The 18,339-nt window shown below is 49.6% G+C and overlaps 1 protein-coding gene across 2 annotated transcripts in view; it reads right to left on the bottom strand.

The window, feature by feature from the left end:
- The window catches only part of HELLS (helicase, lymphoid specific), a 78,278-nt gene extending 62,197 nt beyond the window's left edge, over positions 1-16,081 (bottom strand). Inside the window, exon 1 of one of the 2 annotated variants that reach the window (XM_073585877.1) lies at positions 15,923-16,081. In XM_073585877.1, the coding sequence (XP_073441978.1) occupies positions 15,923-15,992 (70 nt within the window). In that variant the 5' untranslated portion in view covers positions 15,993-16,081. Of the gene's footprint in view, positions 1-15,743; positions 15,877-15,922 lie in introns of those variants that run through there. The other variant, XM_073585878.1, reaches the window with a different exon arrangement.
- Between the last annotated feature and the right edge of the window lie 2,258 nt (positions 16,082-18,339).

Below are 18,339 nucleotides of genomic sequence, written 5' to 3'. Positions count from 1 at the left end.
CTACCGGCTTTCATTGTTTTTGGTACAGATAAGATATGGCTGGACAGATATGGATAAATGGATAGAGCAGATTTCTAATCTGCTTTTGCTATTGAAAACATTATCTATGAGCTGAAAAACCTTTCAGGTGATGCAGATTTTTTAAAAAGCTGATCTGCTTTAGCAGCTGAAATACGTATCCTCAAAAAACAGCAAAAACGCTGTGTGTGAATGTAGCCTTAGATCAGGAATAGAACAGCCATTTATAGGACACTTCATAACTTTCCCAAATTCCTATGAAAAAATAGTCAGCACATTCTGCATTGAACTACTGTACCCAATTTATTATATATTTTAGGAATCGGACCATTTTATACCGACTACACCAAAATGAGCTACGACTCCAACTCCACAGCCCTGGCTACTGGTATCGGAATACTGTGCAATTTATTTTTTAGCAACTTGGATTTAAAAAAAAAAAAAAAAAAAAAAAAAAGGTGACAAAACATTGGTCATGCACCCAAAATGGTACCAATAGAGACGAGCTTTCAAAGCAAAAACAACTTTCATGCATAGATACAATTTCTTGAACCTAGAAGTCCAAAATGAGTTAAAAGTAAAAACAACCCAACTACCTCATGGCCCCATCCACAGATTAAATACATTTCTTCAACTGAATAATCTGTTTAAGTTAGCAGTACCTACACCATTTTTTTGGCGGGACACAGATTGAACCCAAAATTCTCTCTCTCAAAATCAAATAGGCTTTATTGGCAGGACCAAAATACAATTAGTGTTGCCAAAGCAAGAAAAGAAGTGTGGCAGGGGAGTGGATTAGGGTAGTGGGGATGGGGTGTTGGGGGCAAAATTTGGGGAGTGATTGTCCATTTGGAGGTCTTTAGTTCCTCTCATCTTATGACATGTGGTGACATATTGGGCGGAGACCTCCACCATTGATTCTTCTTCCCCCAATAGGATGCAGAGTTTCCTCTCCTCGTCCATGGATGGGAAGTCTGGGGTATGGGTGGTAAGTTTCTGGAAGTGGGAGTCCCTCACTGCTGAGTATTTGTTGCAGTGCAGCAGGAAATGCACCTCATCTTCCAGAGCCCCCTGCTGGCACAGTCTGTTCTCTCGTGGCTTGTATGTCTGTCGGTGCTGCCCTGTTTCCACCTCTAGGTTGTGGGCGCTTAATCTGTATATACTCAAGGTCTGCCTGTCTTTGGGGTGGCGTAGCCTTTCCAGGTATGGAGCCAGTGTGTAGTCCCTCCGCAGTGACCGGTAGATGGTGAGTTTCTGGGATTTCTCCAATTCACTCTTCCAACCCTCTATGTATTGCATCTTGCAGCTCTCTGAGATCTCTTTTATTTGGGCTTTAGTTAGGGTGTGTTGCTGACTTTGGTTGAGCTGGCTGCCGAGGTTCCTGGCTTGCTCTTGGCTCTGCAGGGCTTTATGATGGTAGGAGCTGGGGTTGCTGTTCTGTATATGCGCCTGGTGTGATAGCGCCCTCTTGTGTATAGTGAGCCATAAGGGGAATCGGCCCAGCTCTGCCCGACAGGCTATGTTTGAGGTGCTGCGATGTACCTGGAGGAGATATATGCAGAACTCCAGATGGAAGACTTCGGTTGGGCTGGAATCCCACTTTTTCTGGTCTGGATAGGTTGCTGGACCCCATACCTCGCTGCCATATAGCAGTATAGGTGTGATGACGCTGTCGAATATCTTGAGCCAGACTCTCACCGGTGGTACATTTGTCTTCTGATGGCATAGAAGGTTCTGCATGCTTTCCCTTTCAGGGTCTCTGCTGCTTGCTTGAGGCTCCCGGTTTGGCTTCGCTCCAGACCGAGGTAGGTATAGCTGCTTGTCTTCTCTAGCGTGGCACCATTTAGTGTGAGGGAGGAAGTGGAGGTTTCTTTAGAACTCCTCTTTTGAAACACCATGACTTTGGTATTCTTTTGGTTGATGGGCAGCACCCATGTGGTGCTGAATGTTTCCAGCACGGCCAAGCTATCTTGGAGGCCTCTCTCGGTTGGGGAAAGCAGCAGGAGGTCATCTGCATACAGCAGGATCTTCACCTCTCGGTCGTGCAGGCTGAGACCTGGGGCAGAGGATTCTAGGGCCGCTGCCAGTCCATTTATGTAGATGTTAAATAGAGTTGGGCTCAGGCAGCAGCCCTGTCTTTCCCCACAGCACTGCCGGAAGAAGGCCGTCCTCTTTCCATTCACCTTCACGCTGCACCGATTCTCAGTGTATGAGCTCTTGATGACGTCGTAGGTTCTGCCACCTATTCCGCTCTCCAGGAGTTTCAGGAACAGACCTGGGTGCCACACTGAGTCAAAGGCCTTCTTGAAGTCCACAAAACATGCAAATATTTTCCCGTTTTTTTCTATGGATGTGGGTCTTGATGAGGCTTTGCAGGGTGTAGATGTGATCCATGGTGCGATGGTTTGGAATGAACCCAGCTTGGTTTCTGCTGAGGGTGTCCCGCTGGGTGAGGAAGGTGATGATCCTTTTGTTAATAATGCTGGTAAATAGTTTTCCCAGAATGCTGTTAACACATTCCTCTGTAGTTTGCTGGATCATATCTGTCTCCATTCTTGTAGATGGGCGTTATGAGACCTTGATTCCAGCTTTTTGGGAAGTAGCCAGCACTCAGGATGTGGGTGAATAGTTTTGCCAGTGCTGCATGTATATCTGGGGAACTGAATTTGATCATCTCTGGCAGGATGCCATCACTGCCCGCGGCCTTCTTGCATTTCATAAATTTGATACTGTCTTTTATTTCCAGCACACTGATTGGTATGTCCAGAGGATTTTGGAAGTCTTTGATTGTCTCCTCCATGTCTCTGAGTTTAGTGGTTAGGTGCTTCTGTTATGGTGTTAGGTCTTCTTCTGGTATGTTCTTGTAGAGGCCTTTGAAGTAGCTGTGCCAGATGTTGCCATTTTGGATGTGGAGGGTGCTCTGCTTGGGCTTTGTGCCAATATGATTCCAGGTCTCCCAGAATGAGTTATCCTGGAGGGAGTCCTCAAGCTTCTGTAGTTCTTGCCAGATATGCCTGTTTTTCTCTCCCCCCCCCCCCCCCTTTTCCAACTGTTCTGTTATCCCATGGTCTGTACCAATTGTGCAGACAGGGGTGTGCTGATAAGGCTATGGTGGCATACTAATTAGGCTTTATACCCTAAACCAATCCTCCTACAAGCACTTACATAAGGTGTCACGTATCCTCCCAGCTGCTTACACAATGCAATGTGAAATTTGCAAAAAGTACTTAAACAACTTTAAACATAACTGAACCCCACAGATGTTCAATGGGATTTAGATCCAGACTCATTGCTGCCACTCCAGAACTGTTTCCATCCATTTCTGTGATCTTCTTGAAGCATGTTTGAGGGTCATTGTGATGCCTGAAAACCTAGGACACAAACCCAGATTCTGATACTGGGCATTACATTGCGACCCAAAATCCTTTGGTAATCTTCAGATTTCATGTCTTGCACAGTCAAGGCACCCAGTGCCAGAGCAAGCAAAACCACAATATATCTTTACACTGCCACCATATTTAACTGTAGGTACTGTTTTTTTTCTTTGCCTCATTCCATTTTCACTGAACAGTAGGATGATGGTCTTACAAAAAAATAGGGATTTGTGTACTCACCATAAAATCCTTTTCTCCGAGCCAATCATTGGGGAACAGACCGTGGGTGTTATGCTGCTGGCCACTAGGAGGACACTAAGTAAACCAGAAAAAGTTAGCTCCTCCCCTGCAGTATACACCCTCTCGCTGGCTGAGATTTCTCCAGTTCGGTGAAAAAAGCAGGAGGAGCATAAACAGTCAAAAATAACCATAACTGTCAATGCTTAAGAATGCTACAGTGAACCAATAGGCTAAACAGGGTGGGTGCTGTGTCCCCCCCAATGATTGGCTCGGAGAAGAGGATTTTACGGCAAGTACACAAAAATCCCCATTTCTCCTACGCCTCATTGGGGGACACAAACAGTAGGACGTCCTAAAGCAGTCCCTGGGTGGGGGAGCATACATCTGCTAATACCCCATGTACCACTGAGTCAACACCGTGGTACTGCCGATTGCAGGCTGCGTCTGCTGAGAGCTTCATCCGCAGAGGCCTGAGAATGAATTAGGCAATGTTTGTAAAGGTATGCAGGCTGGACCAAGTCGCAGCCTTGGGGACAGGCCTGAGAATGAATTTGGTAATGTTTTGTAAAAAGTATGCAGACTGGACGAAGTCGCAGCCTTGCAGACCTGTTATGTTGAGGCCTGGTGCCGAATGGCCAAAGAGGCACCCACTGACCGGGTAGAGCACGCCTTAATCTCCGCTGGGACAGGCGCGTTCCTGACACTGTAGGATTCCTGAATCGCCAGGCGAATCCACCTGGCTAGCGTTGCTTTTTACGCGGCTAGACCCTATGCCCCTCTGGAAGCATGAACAGGGCATCTGACTTGTGGAAGGGAGCCATCCGCAAGATGCAGTGTCAGTGCCCTAACCACATCCAGGGTGTGGAGGGCCTTCTCAATGCGATGGACTGGCACCGGAACAAAAGGAAGGCAAAACAAATTCCTCGTTGAGATGGAAAGAGAGGACCTTGGGCAGGAAGGACGGGGACATCCTGAGAACTTTTCCTGATGAAAATTCAGAAACTGAGAAGAGCAGGACAGGGCTGCCAATTCTGAAACTAGTCTGATTGACGTAGTTGCCACTAGAAAGACCACCTTCCAAGAGAGGATGGTCAGTGGCACATCCTGCAGCAGTTCGAAAAGGAACCTCCTGTAAGGCCCCGAGAATCAGGTTAAGGCCCCAAAGAGTCCAATGGCCTTCTATAAAGGAGACGCCACATGGGAAAATCCCTGAATGAACACCCTGAGCTGAAGCTTGGTGGCAATTTGTGTTGGAAAAGCACTGACAAGGCAGAAATTTGGCGCTTGAGCGAGCTAAGCTCGAGGCCTGATATTAATCCAGATTGAAGGAATTCCACTACGGCCAGAATGGAAAACACCAGAGGTGATCAACCATGAACCTTGCACCACGAAAAAAGAAGGCTGTCCAGGTGCTGTGATAGATGCGCATGGACACAGGCTTCCTAGTACTAATCATTGTGGAAATCACGCCATGAGAGAGCCCAGCCTGAGCTAAAAACCAGGATTCAACGGACATGCCATCAAAGACAGGGCCCCGGAGATCTGGGGGTAAATCGGGCCCTGCGAGAATAGATCCATACGATCTGAAAGTCGCCAGGGGACGTCAGCGACTAGTTGTATTAGTTCTGCATACCATGCTTGGCGTGGCCAATCTGGCGCAACTAGGATCACTGGTACTCCCTCCGCTCTGATCCTCTTGATGACCGTCGGAAGTAAGGGAGGGGGGGGGGTAGGCCATGAGATCCACATCCAGAGTCCCCCAACGATGACAAATCTGCTGTAAGATTTAATGATGAAGAGACCACTTCCCCGAGGCAATGCCTTGGTGACTGAGAAAATCTGCCTTCCAATTTTCCAAGCCTGTGATGTGGCTTGCTGAGATGGGCGAATGGTTGGTCTCAGCCCCATGGAAGATGTACAGTTGTGGCCAAAAGTATTTGACACCCCTGCAATTCTGTCAGATAATACGGTTTCTTCCTGAAAATGATTGCAAGCAAATTCTTTGGTACTATCTTCATTTAATTTGTCTTAAATGAAAAAACACAAAAAGAATTGTCTTAAAGCCAAATTGGATATAATTCCATACCAAGCAAAAAAGAGGGGGGAAAAAAGTATTAGCAGTGTTCAAAAAATCATGTGATGCTTCTCTAATTTGTGTAATTAACAGCACCTGTAACTTACCTGTGGCACCTAACAGGTGTTGACATTAACTAAATCACACTTGCAGCCAGTTGACATGGATTAAAGTTGACTCAACCTCTGTCCTGTGTCCTTGTGTGTACCACATTGCGCATGGAGAAAAGAAAGATCAAAGAACTGTCTGAGGACTTGAGAAACCAAATTGTGAGGAAGCATGAGCAATCTCAAGGCTACAAGTCCATCTCCAAAGACCTGAATGTTCCTGTGTCTACCGTGCGCAGTGTCATCAAGAAGTTTAAAGCCCATGGCACTGTGGCTAACCTCCCTAGATTTGGATGGAAAAGAAAAATTGACAAGAGAATTCAACGCAAGATTGTGCGGATGTTGGATAAAGAACCTCGACTAACATCCAAACAAGTTCAAGCTGCCCTGCAGTCCGAGGGTACAACAGTGTCAACCCGTACTATCTGTCGGCGTCTGAATGAAAAGGGACTGTATGGTAGGAGACCCAGGAAGACCCCACTTCTTACCCCGAGACATAAAAAAGCCAGGCTGGAGTTTGCCAAAACTTACCTGAAAAAGCCTAAAATGTTTTGGAAGAATGTTCTCTGGTCAGATGAGACAAAAGTAGAGCTTTTTGGGCAAAGGCATCAGAGTTTACAGGAGGAAAAAAAAAAAAAAAAAAAAAAGGGCATTCAAAGAAAAGAACACGGTCCCTACAGTCAAACATGGCGGAGGTTCCCTGATGTTTTGGGGTTGCTTTGCTGACTGGCACTGGACTGCTAGACCATGTGCATGGAATTATGAAGTCTGAAGACTACCAACAAATTTTTCAGCATTATGTAGGGCACAGTGTGAGAAAGCTGGGTCTCCCTCAGAGGTCATGGTCTTCCAGCAGGACAATGACCCAAAACACTTCAAAAAGCACTAGAAAATGGTTTGAGAGAAAGCACTGGAGACTTATAAGGTGACCAGCAATAAGTCCAGACCTGAATCCCATAGAACACCTGTGGAGAGATCTAAAAATGGCAGTTTGGAGAAGGCACCCTTCAAATATCAGGGACCTAGAGCAGCTTGCCAAAGAAGAATGGTCTAAAATTCCAGCAGAGCATTGTAAGAAACTCATTGATGGTTACCGGAAGCGGTTGGTCGCAGTTATTTTAGCTAAAGGTTGTGCAACCAAGTATTAGGCTGAGGGTACCAATACTTTTGTCTGGCTCATTTTTGGAGTTGTGTGTGAAATGATCAATGTTTTGCTTCTGTGTTTTTTTTTTTTTTCATTTAAAACAAATTAAATGAAGATAATACCAAAGAATTTGTGTTTGCAATCATTTTCAGGAAGAAACTGAGTATTATCCGACAGAATTGCAGGGGTGTCAATACTTTTGGCCACAACTCCAACTCACTTCTTGCATGGCTATCCTGCCCCGGGTACCTCCCTGATGGTTGATATACGCTACAGCCGTGGCATTGTCGGATTGAGACCTGCAAAGAGATGGTGAAAACTCTGATTGTTCGTATCTCCAAATGTTAATTGGGAGACGTGACTCTTGGGTTGACCAGTGACCCTGTGCCGTGTGGCGACGAGAGACCGCACCCCAACTGAGGAGACTTGCGTCGGTTACTACCAACCATCCTACTGGGGGGGTAAAGACCTCCCTTGATTCAGGGAGGACCACAGTGTCCACCACCTGAGGGATTGCCTGTCCCGCAGGGACGGAGGAATCCGACGGTCCAGGGAGAACGGGTTCTTGTCCCAAGCTAACAGCAACGCATGTTGTAAGGGACGGAGTTGGAACTGTGCAAATTGAACTGCTTCCATAGCTGCCACCATCCTTCCGAGAACTCTCATGCTGAAACGAATGGAGTGAGAAACTGGTCGAGAAAGGCTGCGCTGCTTGCTGTAAGGCTTGGGTCTCTCCTGAGTGTGAGCCGGTCCTGAGAGACTTTTCGCAGTCTTCCACCCTAGGCAAGAAAGTGTATTTACGGATCACCACAGATTCCTCGCCGGCTGGGACGGACCCTTGATGAGCAGGTCGTCCAGATATGGCAACACTGCCACTCCGAGAGTAAAGCAAAAAACACAAATATCCTAAACTAAAAAGTTATCCTTGTTCACATTCACGTCACTTGGCAAGTGAAAAGGTTATAAATACTAGAGTAGGACTGTCCCACAAGGGTTGCCGTGACGTGGCGGGATGGCTTGTACATTATTTTGAGCAAAATTATTTTTACTAAAAACCCTTATTATTACTTTTATGCATTATTTGCAGTTTATTTTTACTTTAGTTTAGGATATTTGTGTTTTTTGCTGTTTTCTCTGGTTAATGGTCATGTGTTAATATGCACTTACATTGTGCATACACATTAACTTACTTTCTCAGTTCAGACTCCAGCTTTTTTTCACTCCTCAAGAGAGTCAAGAATGGCCATGACAGCCACCATGACCTTGGTAAAGACCCTGGGAGCGGTGGCGAGTCCAAAGGGCAAGGCCACCACCTAGAAGTGTTCGTGAGTTGCAAGACGCAGGAACTACTGGAGGGATGGGCAGATTGGAATCTTAAGGTAAGCGTCCTTGATGTCGATGGATGCTAGGAACTGTCCCTTTTCCATGGAAGCGACAACTGATCGGAGAGTTTCCATTGATTTAACAATTTGAGAACCAGAATGGGTCGCATCGTCCCATTCCCTTTTGGAACCACAAAAAAGGTCTGAATAAAATCTCCTGAACCCTTCGTGAAGGGGGACCAGAATCATGACTCCGTCCCTTAGCAGAGCCTGAACAGCACAAAGGAAGGCTCTTGTCTTTCTCTTGGGGGGGGGGGGGGGGGGGGGAAGAGGAAAGGAAACCCGAGTTGGAGGGGGAGAAGAAATTCTATATTATATCCGAAGAACACCAGCTTCCTGACCCACTTGTCGTGATTGGGTAGATCTAGGAGCTCTGGCTCCCCTAGATCCAGAAGCCCTAGGCCTGGGTTTCCAAGAACAGTTAGGTCTGTATGAGATCTGGGAACTTCTGTCTCCGCACGGGGACCGACCTGATCCAAAAGAGAAGGTAGAGGACCAACCGGATTTGTTGCGAGAAGATCGAAAACGCGTCAGCTGTTGGTTGCGAAATGACCGAACAGCCCTTTGTTGAGGAAGGAATTTACTTTTTCCCCCGGTATCAGAAATGAGCTGGTCCGGTTTCTCTCCAAAAAGACGACCCGCTTGAAAAGGGGGGAGAAGTCAACAATCTTTTAGATGTGGCATCTACCCACCAGCCGTGGAGCCCTGTGGCTCTTCTAATGGAGATCACATTAGCAGCAGTTTGAGCCTCGCAATTGGCGGCATCAAAAGAAGCAGCTACTACAAAGTCCGCTGCGTGAATCATCTGGCTGGCGACAGTGGTTGCCTCCGGAGGAAGATTGGTGCCCTGGAAGTAATCAGGACTTCTGCCCAAGCGGCCATGCCTTAGTGACCTAAACCGCCGCGAAGGAAGGAAAAAACGCTGCTCTTGAAGCTTCCAAAATATTGAACGGGCAAGGTAGTCAATTTGACGATCGGAGGGGTTTCTGACTGAGGAACCCTCAGAAACAGATAGGAGAGTTGTAGAAGCAAGACGCAGTACAGGAGGGTCCACCGGAGGGAACTAATCTATCCTTCATTAGGTCTGGATCAAAAGGGTATTTAGCCAGTTAACTTTTGCCCAGTGAACCACTTATGTGGCCGATCCCCATGTTACTGGACGGCTGGTAAATCAGCGCACACGCTTGTTCCTTAAATGAGATAGGGATTGCTGGAGTTGGATTTCTCATCCAACTTCAGAATCCTGTTGACTGATTCTGAGAGAATCAAGCGACTCTTGATCAGATGGGGATTCTGAGGGGCTGACGCGACAGATACGAAGAGTCATGCTCGCTGCGAACCTCAGGAGAGGGCGAGCGACAGGAGTCGCTGAGGTGCAACTAGGGGACACGCCATAGGTCCGCTTTTCCAGAAAGTCCTCCCGGAGGGAGAATATAGCCTGGGTCAGAGACTCCACTGACCGTGACAGGGGCACAGCCCACTCAGGGGTACCAGATGCAGGAGGCCCGTCAGCAGCTGCTGTGAGGGGCGTTGGAGCACAGGCCAGGTGGCGGTCCGTGCATAACGGATTAGTTTGTGCACTGGGTAAGTGCCAAAGAAATGGTCTTGCAAGTGGTCGTACACACGGGAGAAAAAAAACGCAGTGTGCTTCTTAGCAGCCTGTTTAGGCTCCTTAGAGTGAGGCATAGCGCTCCAGAAAGGGTTAACAGCAGTTTGACTGCAGCTGCAGGGAATGTGCCAGGAAGGGGTTAGCTTTAATCTGAGGGCAGATGCAGCTTGCCCACGGTCCTGTTATGTCGCCCGGGAGGAAAACGGTGGCCCTGTGGCGTCACCTGGTATTCGGCTGCTCCTGAAAGGGTTAACTGCAGTAGAGGTAACAGACATGGCCCCGAAAATAAAATTGCACGTCTCGTTAGGATTGAGAGGTGCCAAGAGGAGGGGCAGTGACGATAGCGCAGGCGGCGCTATTCAAATTGCGGCCTAGTAGGCCGGAAAAGCCAGGGACTAAATTTTCGGCCTACCCGCGGTAGGCGCCATTTAAATTGCAGCCTAGCAGGCTGAAAAAGCCAGGGGCTAAATTTCTTCCCTCCTCATGGTAAGCGCCGGGCGGGAGGGGGGCCTCGACCGAGCACCAGTGTGCCGCCGCTGACCCCAAGTCAGCGCTTCTCCCAGGGACAAGGACCCGACCCCTTCACTCCTGTGCTCAGTCAGGTCGTCGCTGTCCGGGGTCTTCCAGTCTCATCCTCCAGGCGATGTAGCAGAGCTGAAGGAGGTTTTACAGGAGGGTATTGCTCAATTGATCCTCCCTCTGGGCAGGGGGACGGAGAGCTCGATTCAGGGCATCCAAAAAAGTGCTGTTCAGGTCTTTCTCCATGCACTCCTGTGCTACGTCCTGTTGCTCTTGTATCCGTGGAACCATCGTCAGAGGAATACATTTCCATTCGTCGCAGGAAAGTGTACGTGAAGGGTTACTCCACGTGCTTGCCTGTTGGTTCAGGGGAGAGCGGGCCATAGAAAGGAAGTCGCCCCATTCACTCCGTTAATTAAAAAATAAAAATTTACAGAAAATTCAAAAAAATAAATGGTGGGGTCTGAAACCAAACCCAAGTGCCTCCTATAGACACCATGTAAGAACTGGAGAAATCTCAGCCAGCGATAGGGTGTATACTGCAGGGGAGGAGCTAACTTTCTGGTTTACTTAGTGTCCTCCGAGTGGCCAGCAGCATAACACCCAGTCTGTGTCCCCCAATGAGGCATAGGAGAAAGCTCCATCTTTTGTTTCCGGTCCACAAGATGCTTTCCCGGATGAATTTTGGCTTACTCATGTACATCTTATCAAACTGCAGACTAGCCTTTTTAGGTCTATCAGTAGTGGTGTCCTCCTAGGTCTCTTGCTATAGAGCTTCATTTACCATATTTTTGGGATTTGGATTATGAGACTTTTTCCCCAAAAAAATTTTTGGGGGAAAAATGGAGATGTGTCTTATAATGGGATATACCTTAACGGACACAGTGGAGCAGGGTCCCGGGTCACTACTGGAGGAGGCAAGAGTGGAGCGTTGATGCAGACCACATGCCTGGGACAAGGGGGTGTTCTGATGTGCGCCACTGCGAGGGCTCTGCCAACATTTTGTGAAAGCCCAGAGCCCCTGCACTTACATAGTTTACTGTGCGGTGGACTCTGGGGAAAAAGCTGCAGGGGGAGGTGCATGCGCAGATCTCAGTAGATGAGATCTCAATCTGCACCTCCACCCCCCCAGCAATTTTCCCCAGAGTCCACTGCTTAGTAAACCATGTAAGTGCGGGGGCTCTGGGTTTTCACAAAATGTCAGCAGTGCCCTGCACCCCCAAACACCTGCAGCGTCACACATCGGAAAACCCCCTCATCCCAGCCTGCGGTCTGCAGCAACACTCCACTCTTGCCTCCTCCAACAGCAACCCTGCTTCACTGCAGCCACCACCCCCTGTAAGCAATAAGATGCATTTTTTTCTCCTATTTTTCCTCAAAATTTGAGGTGCATCTTATAATCCGCAAAATACAGCAATTCAAATGTAGACCACTACCCGCTATCTATGTCAGCGTGAACTGAACCCGGAAAAGAGAGCTTGAATTTCTTTGAAACTTTATTGGGGCTACTTATTCACCATCCTGCATTGCAACTTTTCATCACTTTCTCTGCCATAGGTTATAAAACTTATTGATTATGTAGAGCACCTTGGACAAAGGAACAGCAGGATCTCTGGAGATGGACTTGTAACCTTGAGATTACTGATCTTATTAAACTATTTTGGCACAAGTCCTCAGACAGTTCTCTTCCATTTCTGTTCTCCATGCTTAAGGCCAGGGTCACACATGCGAGAAACCCGGACGAGTCTCGTTCGTCAATACACAGTACTGCCGCCGGCACTCGGGAGTGGAGCGTGCGGCTGCATGTATTTCTATGCAGCTGCACTCTCTTCTCCCAAGTGCAGGCAGCAGTGCCAGGTAATGACGTGCGCAACTCGACTGAATTTCTCGCATGTGTGACCCCAGCCTTAGAGTGCCACACAGACAGTGCAAAGATGGAGTCAGCTTCTCCCCTTTTTATCTGGTTTCATGTGTTTTTTGTATGTTGCTTACAACTGTTACTTGCCACAAGTGAGTTTGAATGAGCATCACATGCTTGAACCAAAATTGTTTACCAACAATTTTGGTAAGGCGACAATTTTGTCAGACCTATTTTTGGAGTTGTGAAAAATGATGTTTTATTTTACTTTATATTCTGTTGCTCCAATACACAAAGGAAATAAACAGGTATAATTGATATTTTCTGGAATTAATACTTTTGGCCATGACCATCTCCTAAGGCTAAGTTCACACGTAGTGGAACTCACGGAAATTCCCGCAAGAGTTCCGGAATTCCATTCCGCGGGAAAAATCGCATTTTAAATTCCTGCGATTTTCCCGTGGAAAAACTAGCATTTTGCAAGCGTAATTAGCTTGCAAAATGCTAGCGTTTTCCAAGCGATCTGTAGCATCGCTTGGAGAACTGATTGACAGGTTGGTCACACTCGTCAAACAGTGTTTGACAAGTGTGACCAACTTTTTACTACTGAGGCTGCCTATGCAGCCTCAGTAGTAAAAGAAAATGTAAAAAAAAAAAAAAAGAAAAAAAAAAAAGAAGAAACTTCGCGATCCCGCGGGAACGGACGTCATCGCGGGCATTTTCGCAAAGGCTTACTGGGAACGGGAGCGTGGAGAGAGGTGGGAAGGCTGCACGGGACGTCGGTAGGCGAGAATAACAATATTTTTTATTTTAAATTCTATTTTTACAGGGATATGGTACCCAAAGCCCGGAGGACAGTCTCCTCTCCTCCGGACCGTGGGTACCATCCGCAATTGTTCTGCTTACTTTTCGCATGGTGTGCACTGCCACATGCGGGAAGTAAGCGGAACAATGCATTCCTATGGGTGCGGGATCATCGTGATTACACAAAATTAATGAGCATGCTGCGTTTACCGCGAAGCGATTCCGCCGCGGTAAAAACTGCAGCATTAGCACAGCATTGCGGAATCCCAAAAAAAAAAAAAAAAAAAAAAAAAAAAGACTGGTTTCCACACTATAAACTGCCTGTCATTCCATGAACTATTCTCACCAGTAAGGAAAGGTCCTTATCTGTCTGTTACACAATGTGTCTGCTGTGAGCAGACTATAAGGCTGGATTCAATGTATTGTCCACCAATGTGCGTAACAGCCAGACACTGTCAGTTTTTGCAGGGAATGTCTGCATGTTTTTGTAGTATGTTTCACAGATACATTAAACAAATAAAAGTCAGTTATGCAGTTCTAATGTATTTGTCAAAGGAACTAGCACTACAACACCTTCTGATGGGTATTGTCAAGTGTGGAAGTTATCCTCAACCCATAGGATAGTGAATAACTCACCGATCACTGGGGATCCACCTGGTGGGACCCACACTGATCCCAAGAACTCAATTGCTCTTCAATGGAGTAGTGGTTGACGAAGAGCATTGCCAAGTCATACAGTCTCAAAAAGGATAAATGGAGACTGGTGGGAACATGGCTCCACTGTGACACGCAGAATTACCAACCACATCAACTACATGTACACAGAAGCAACACAGCGCAGGGGTTTCAGTAAGTCTACAAGCCCACGTTAAGGTATATCAGTGCTTTGGGGGCAGCGTATTTTCGCTGCTTACAAAACATTGCATGCTAGATACTGCACTTACTGTTTAGGTACATGCGGATTACTGCATGTAATGACAGCCCATTGCTGAAAACACACAGTGGAGCCTAGTGTCTCCGCTACAGAATTGTACATGCTGCAGCTTGTAAACCCGCACAGTGGGCGAGTTTACAGTGTTAAGTAGAAGCACAGTCGGCACAGGATGTCTAGAAATCCTACCCACTGTGCTTGTAATGTAGAACGCAGTGTTCTGGACAGCGAGATACAATGCGTCCAAAACGTTGCTATTCCTCATCGTGGGCACTTTCTTGAAGGCTGTGTGCCCATGTCGCGTTTTTGCCACAGCAGAAACGCTTAAAAAACGCTAATAAAACACATCCCCATGCTGCAGATTTTACCACTGCGGAATCGCAGTGGTAAAATCCACAGTATGTCCATTATTTCTGCTCAGTCGCGGCGATTCCGCCGCCATAGGATTGCAGTCAAACGTTCACTTTACGCATGTGGCTATGCCCACCATGCGTGAAGTGCGTGCTTCATGTGCGGATGGTACCCAGGGTCTGGAACTGAGGAGACTACTCCATGCCCTGGGTACCATAACCCTGTAAAAAATATAATTAAAATAAAAAAGATCGGCCCCTGGAGCCTTCCCGCCTCTCAGCCACGCTGCCGGCATCTTCTGTTCCCAGGGATGCATTGCATGAATGACCTCTGATGACGTAGCGGTCTCGCGTGGTGCTACCTCAGAGGTCATTGCTGCAAGGCATCCCTAGGAACAGAAGTTGCCAGCAGCACTAATGAGGACCGGGACAACTCTGGGAGCCGACAGAGGTAAGTATATCTATTATTTTTTTTAACATTCTTTATTTTACAACTGATGCTGCATAGGCATCATCAATAGTAAGAAGTTGGTCACACTTGTCAAGCACTATGCTTGCGTTTCGTAGGAAAATACATGCAAATTCCGCATGCATTTTACCCGTGCCAGGGAGTTGCAGAAATGCTGCGAACATATCCGCAATGTAGGCATGTACCCTTAGGCTAGGTGTTACAGAATAGCGGATGGGATCTAGAAATCCCTCATCCGCTATGTGTTCTGTGCATCTGCGATCACCCGCAGAAACAGACATGCAGTGCATCTATCAGGACCGCAGTATAACAATTCCTCTTGCGGAAACACTAGTCTATGCAACACAAGTTACATAAATAGAATGTATTCAATGTGGTAAATCCGCACGGTGCAGTTACCACATGTGGAGTTACCCCCGGCCACGCACCGCTCCCACGCAGCTCAGCAATCCCGCACCCCCGGCCACGCACCGCTCCCACGCAGCTCAGCAATCCCGCACCCCTCCCACGCAGCTCAGCAATCCCGCACCCCTCCCACGCAGCTCAGCAATCCCGCACCCCTCCCACGCAGCTCAGCAATCCCGCACCCCCGGCCACACACCGCTCCCACGCAGCTCAGCAATACCGCACCCCCGGCCACGCAGCTCAGCAATCCCGCACCCCCGGCCACACACCGCTCCCACGCAGCTCAGCAATACCACACCCCCGGCCACACACCGCTCCCACGCAGCTCAGCAATACCACACCCCCGGCCACGCAGCTCAGGAATCCCGCACCCCCGGCCACACACCGCTCCCACGCAGCTCAGCAATCCCGCACCCCCGGCCACACACTGCTCCGCACGTTCCGTGGCCCCAGACTCACATGGCTCCCGCACACTCCACAGCTGCCCCCGCCCCGCTCACAGCCTGAGGCCGGTCCCTGCAGCAGTTATCTCACACGCCGCTCCCAACACTCGCATAAGCCGCCGCTGGTAGAGGTGCTTGCTTCCTCCCGCACGCAGGTAATACGCCCCGCCTGGTATAAGAGGAGTGTGCAGTTACCCGGCCGGGCGCAGGCGGACCGCTCTTCTACAGGCATGTTGCTAGGATGGCGGGAAACCTCCTCAGTCATTCGCCAAGGCGCGAGTGAAATCTGGCGCCAAATATCCAGCAGCTTGTATAACGCGTCCTGCCGGCTCCGCCCACACACACTCTGATACGCACAGCAGTTTCCTGGTCGAACACATTGACAATATCGCGAGGAATGGAGGTAGAGGCGTCAGCTGAACGTGATTGGTGGCAATCAGCTGGGGGCGGGGCTTAGGTTCTGGGAAAGCGCCGGTGACAGGCAGGAAACAAAAACGCGGGAAGTGCGGCCACTGTGACTGAGGAGACAGAGGCAGTGCGAGGTTGCGAGCGCTTGGCGGGAGTTTATTGAGAATTACGGCAGGCAGAAACCCCACAGAAAACAGCACGGTCTGCCGTGTGCCTGTGACTATACAGGTTGTTCTCACAGAAAGGAGCTTTAGATTTCTCCCACTAGGAACAATCTTTTTTTTAATTGGCAAACATGGCCCCAAAGCCTATTATACCGTCATATACGGCCCTCTTCATGCAGGGGGAGTAACGCTTTGTAGCCGGGGCCGTAGCTTGTATCTGCATCGCCTCTGCCACTGCACAGGGGTAGAACAGACCAGAGGAGGCAAAGACCCTGCACAGGGAGCAGAACTGACCCAGACGAAGCAGAGACCCTGCACAGGGAGCAGAACTGACCCTGAGGAAGCAGAGACCCTGCACAGGGGGCAGAACCGACCCAGACGAAGCAGAGACCCTGCACACGGGGCAGAACTGACCCAGAGGTGACAGACCCTGCACTTGGGGGCAGAACTGACCCTGAGGAAGTAGAGACCCTGCACAGGGGGCAGAACTGACCCTAAGGAAGCAGAGACCCTGCACAGGGAGCAGAACTGACCTAAAGGAAGCGGAGACCCTGCACGGGGCGGAACTGACCCTGAGGAAGCAGAGACCCTGCACAGGGGGCAGAACTGACCCTAAGGAAGCAGAGACCCTGCACAGGGGGCAGAACTGACCCTAAGGAAGCAGAGACCCTGCACAGGGGGCAGAACTGACCCTGAGGAAGCAGACACCCTGCACAGGGGGCAGAACTGACCCTGAGGAAGCAGAGACCCTGCACAGGGGGCAGAACTGACCCTGAGGAAGCAGAGACCCTGCACAGGGGGCAGAACTGACCCTGAGGAAGCAGAGACCCTGCACAGGGGGCAGAACTGACCCTGAGGAAGCAGAGACCCTGCACAGGGGGCAGAACTGACCCTGAGGAAGCAGAGACCCTGCACAGGGGGCAGAACTGACCCTGAGGAAGCAGAGACCCTGCACAGGGGGCAGAACTGACCCTGAGGAAGCAGAGACCCTGCACAGGGGGCAGAACTGACCCTGAGGAAGCAGAGACCCTGCACAGGGGGCAGAACTGACCCTGAGGAAGCAGAGACCCTGCACAGGGGGCAGAACTGACCCTGAGGAAGCAGAGACCCTGCACAGGGGGCAGAACTGACCCTGAGGAAGCAGAGACCCTGCACAGGGGGCAGAACTGACCCTGAGGAAGCAGAGACCCTGCACAGGGGGCAGAACTGACCCTGAGGAAGCAGAGACCCTGCACAGGGGGCAGAACTGACCCTGAGGAAGCAGAGACCCTGCACAGGGGGCAGAACTGACCCTGAGGAAGCAGAGACCCTGCACAGGGGGCAGAACTGACCCTGAGGAAGCAGAGACCCTGCACAGGGGGCAGAACTGACCCTGAGGAAGCAGAGACCCTGCACAGGGGGCAGAACTGACCCTGAGGAAGCAGAGACCCTGCACAGGGGGCAGAACTGACCCTGAGGAAGCAGAGACCCTGCACAGGGGGCAGAACTGACCCTGAGGAAGCAGAGACCCTGCACAGGGAGCAGAACTGACCCTGAGGAAGCAGAGACCCTGCACGGGGCGGAACTGACCCTGAGGAAGCAGAGACCCTGCACAGGGGGCAGAACTGACCCTGAGGAAGCAGAGACCCTGCACAGGGGGCAGAACTGACCCTGAGGAAGCAGAGACCCTGCACGGGGCAGAACTGACCCTGAGGAAGCAGAGACCCTGCACAGGGGGCAGAACTGACCCTGAGGAAGCAGAGACCCTGCACAGGGGGCAGAACTGACCCTGAGGAAGCAGAGACCCTGCACAGGGGGCAGAACTGACCCTGAGGAAGCAGAGACCCTGCACAGGGGGCAGAACTGACCCTGAGGAAGCAGAGACCCTGCACAGGGGGCAGAACTGACCCTGAGGAAGCAGAGACCCTGCACAGGGGGCAGAACTGACCCTGAGGAAGCAGAGACCCTGCACAGGGAGCAGAACTGACCCTGAGGAAGCAGAGACCCTGCACAGGGAGCAGAACTGACCCTGAGGAAGCAGAGACCCTGCACAGGGAGCAG

This window comes from Dendrobates tinctorius, unplaced genomic scaffold, assembly GCF_039654945.1.
Source record: "Dendrobates tinctorius isolate UK_male_01 unplaced genomic scaffold, ASM3965494v1 ptg000089l, whole genome shotgun sequence".
Lineage (NCBI taxonomy): Eukaryota > Metazoa > Chordata > Amphibia > Anura > Dendrobatidae > Dendrobates > Dendrobates tinctorius.
Note: the sequence above shows the minus strand (reverse complement) of the source record. Positions and strands in the feature narration are given on the sequence as shown.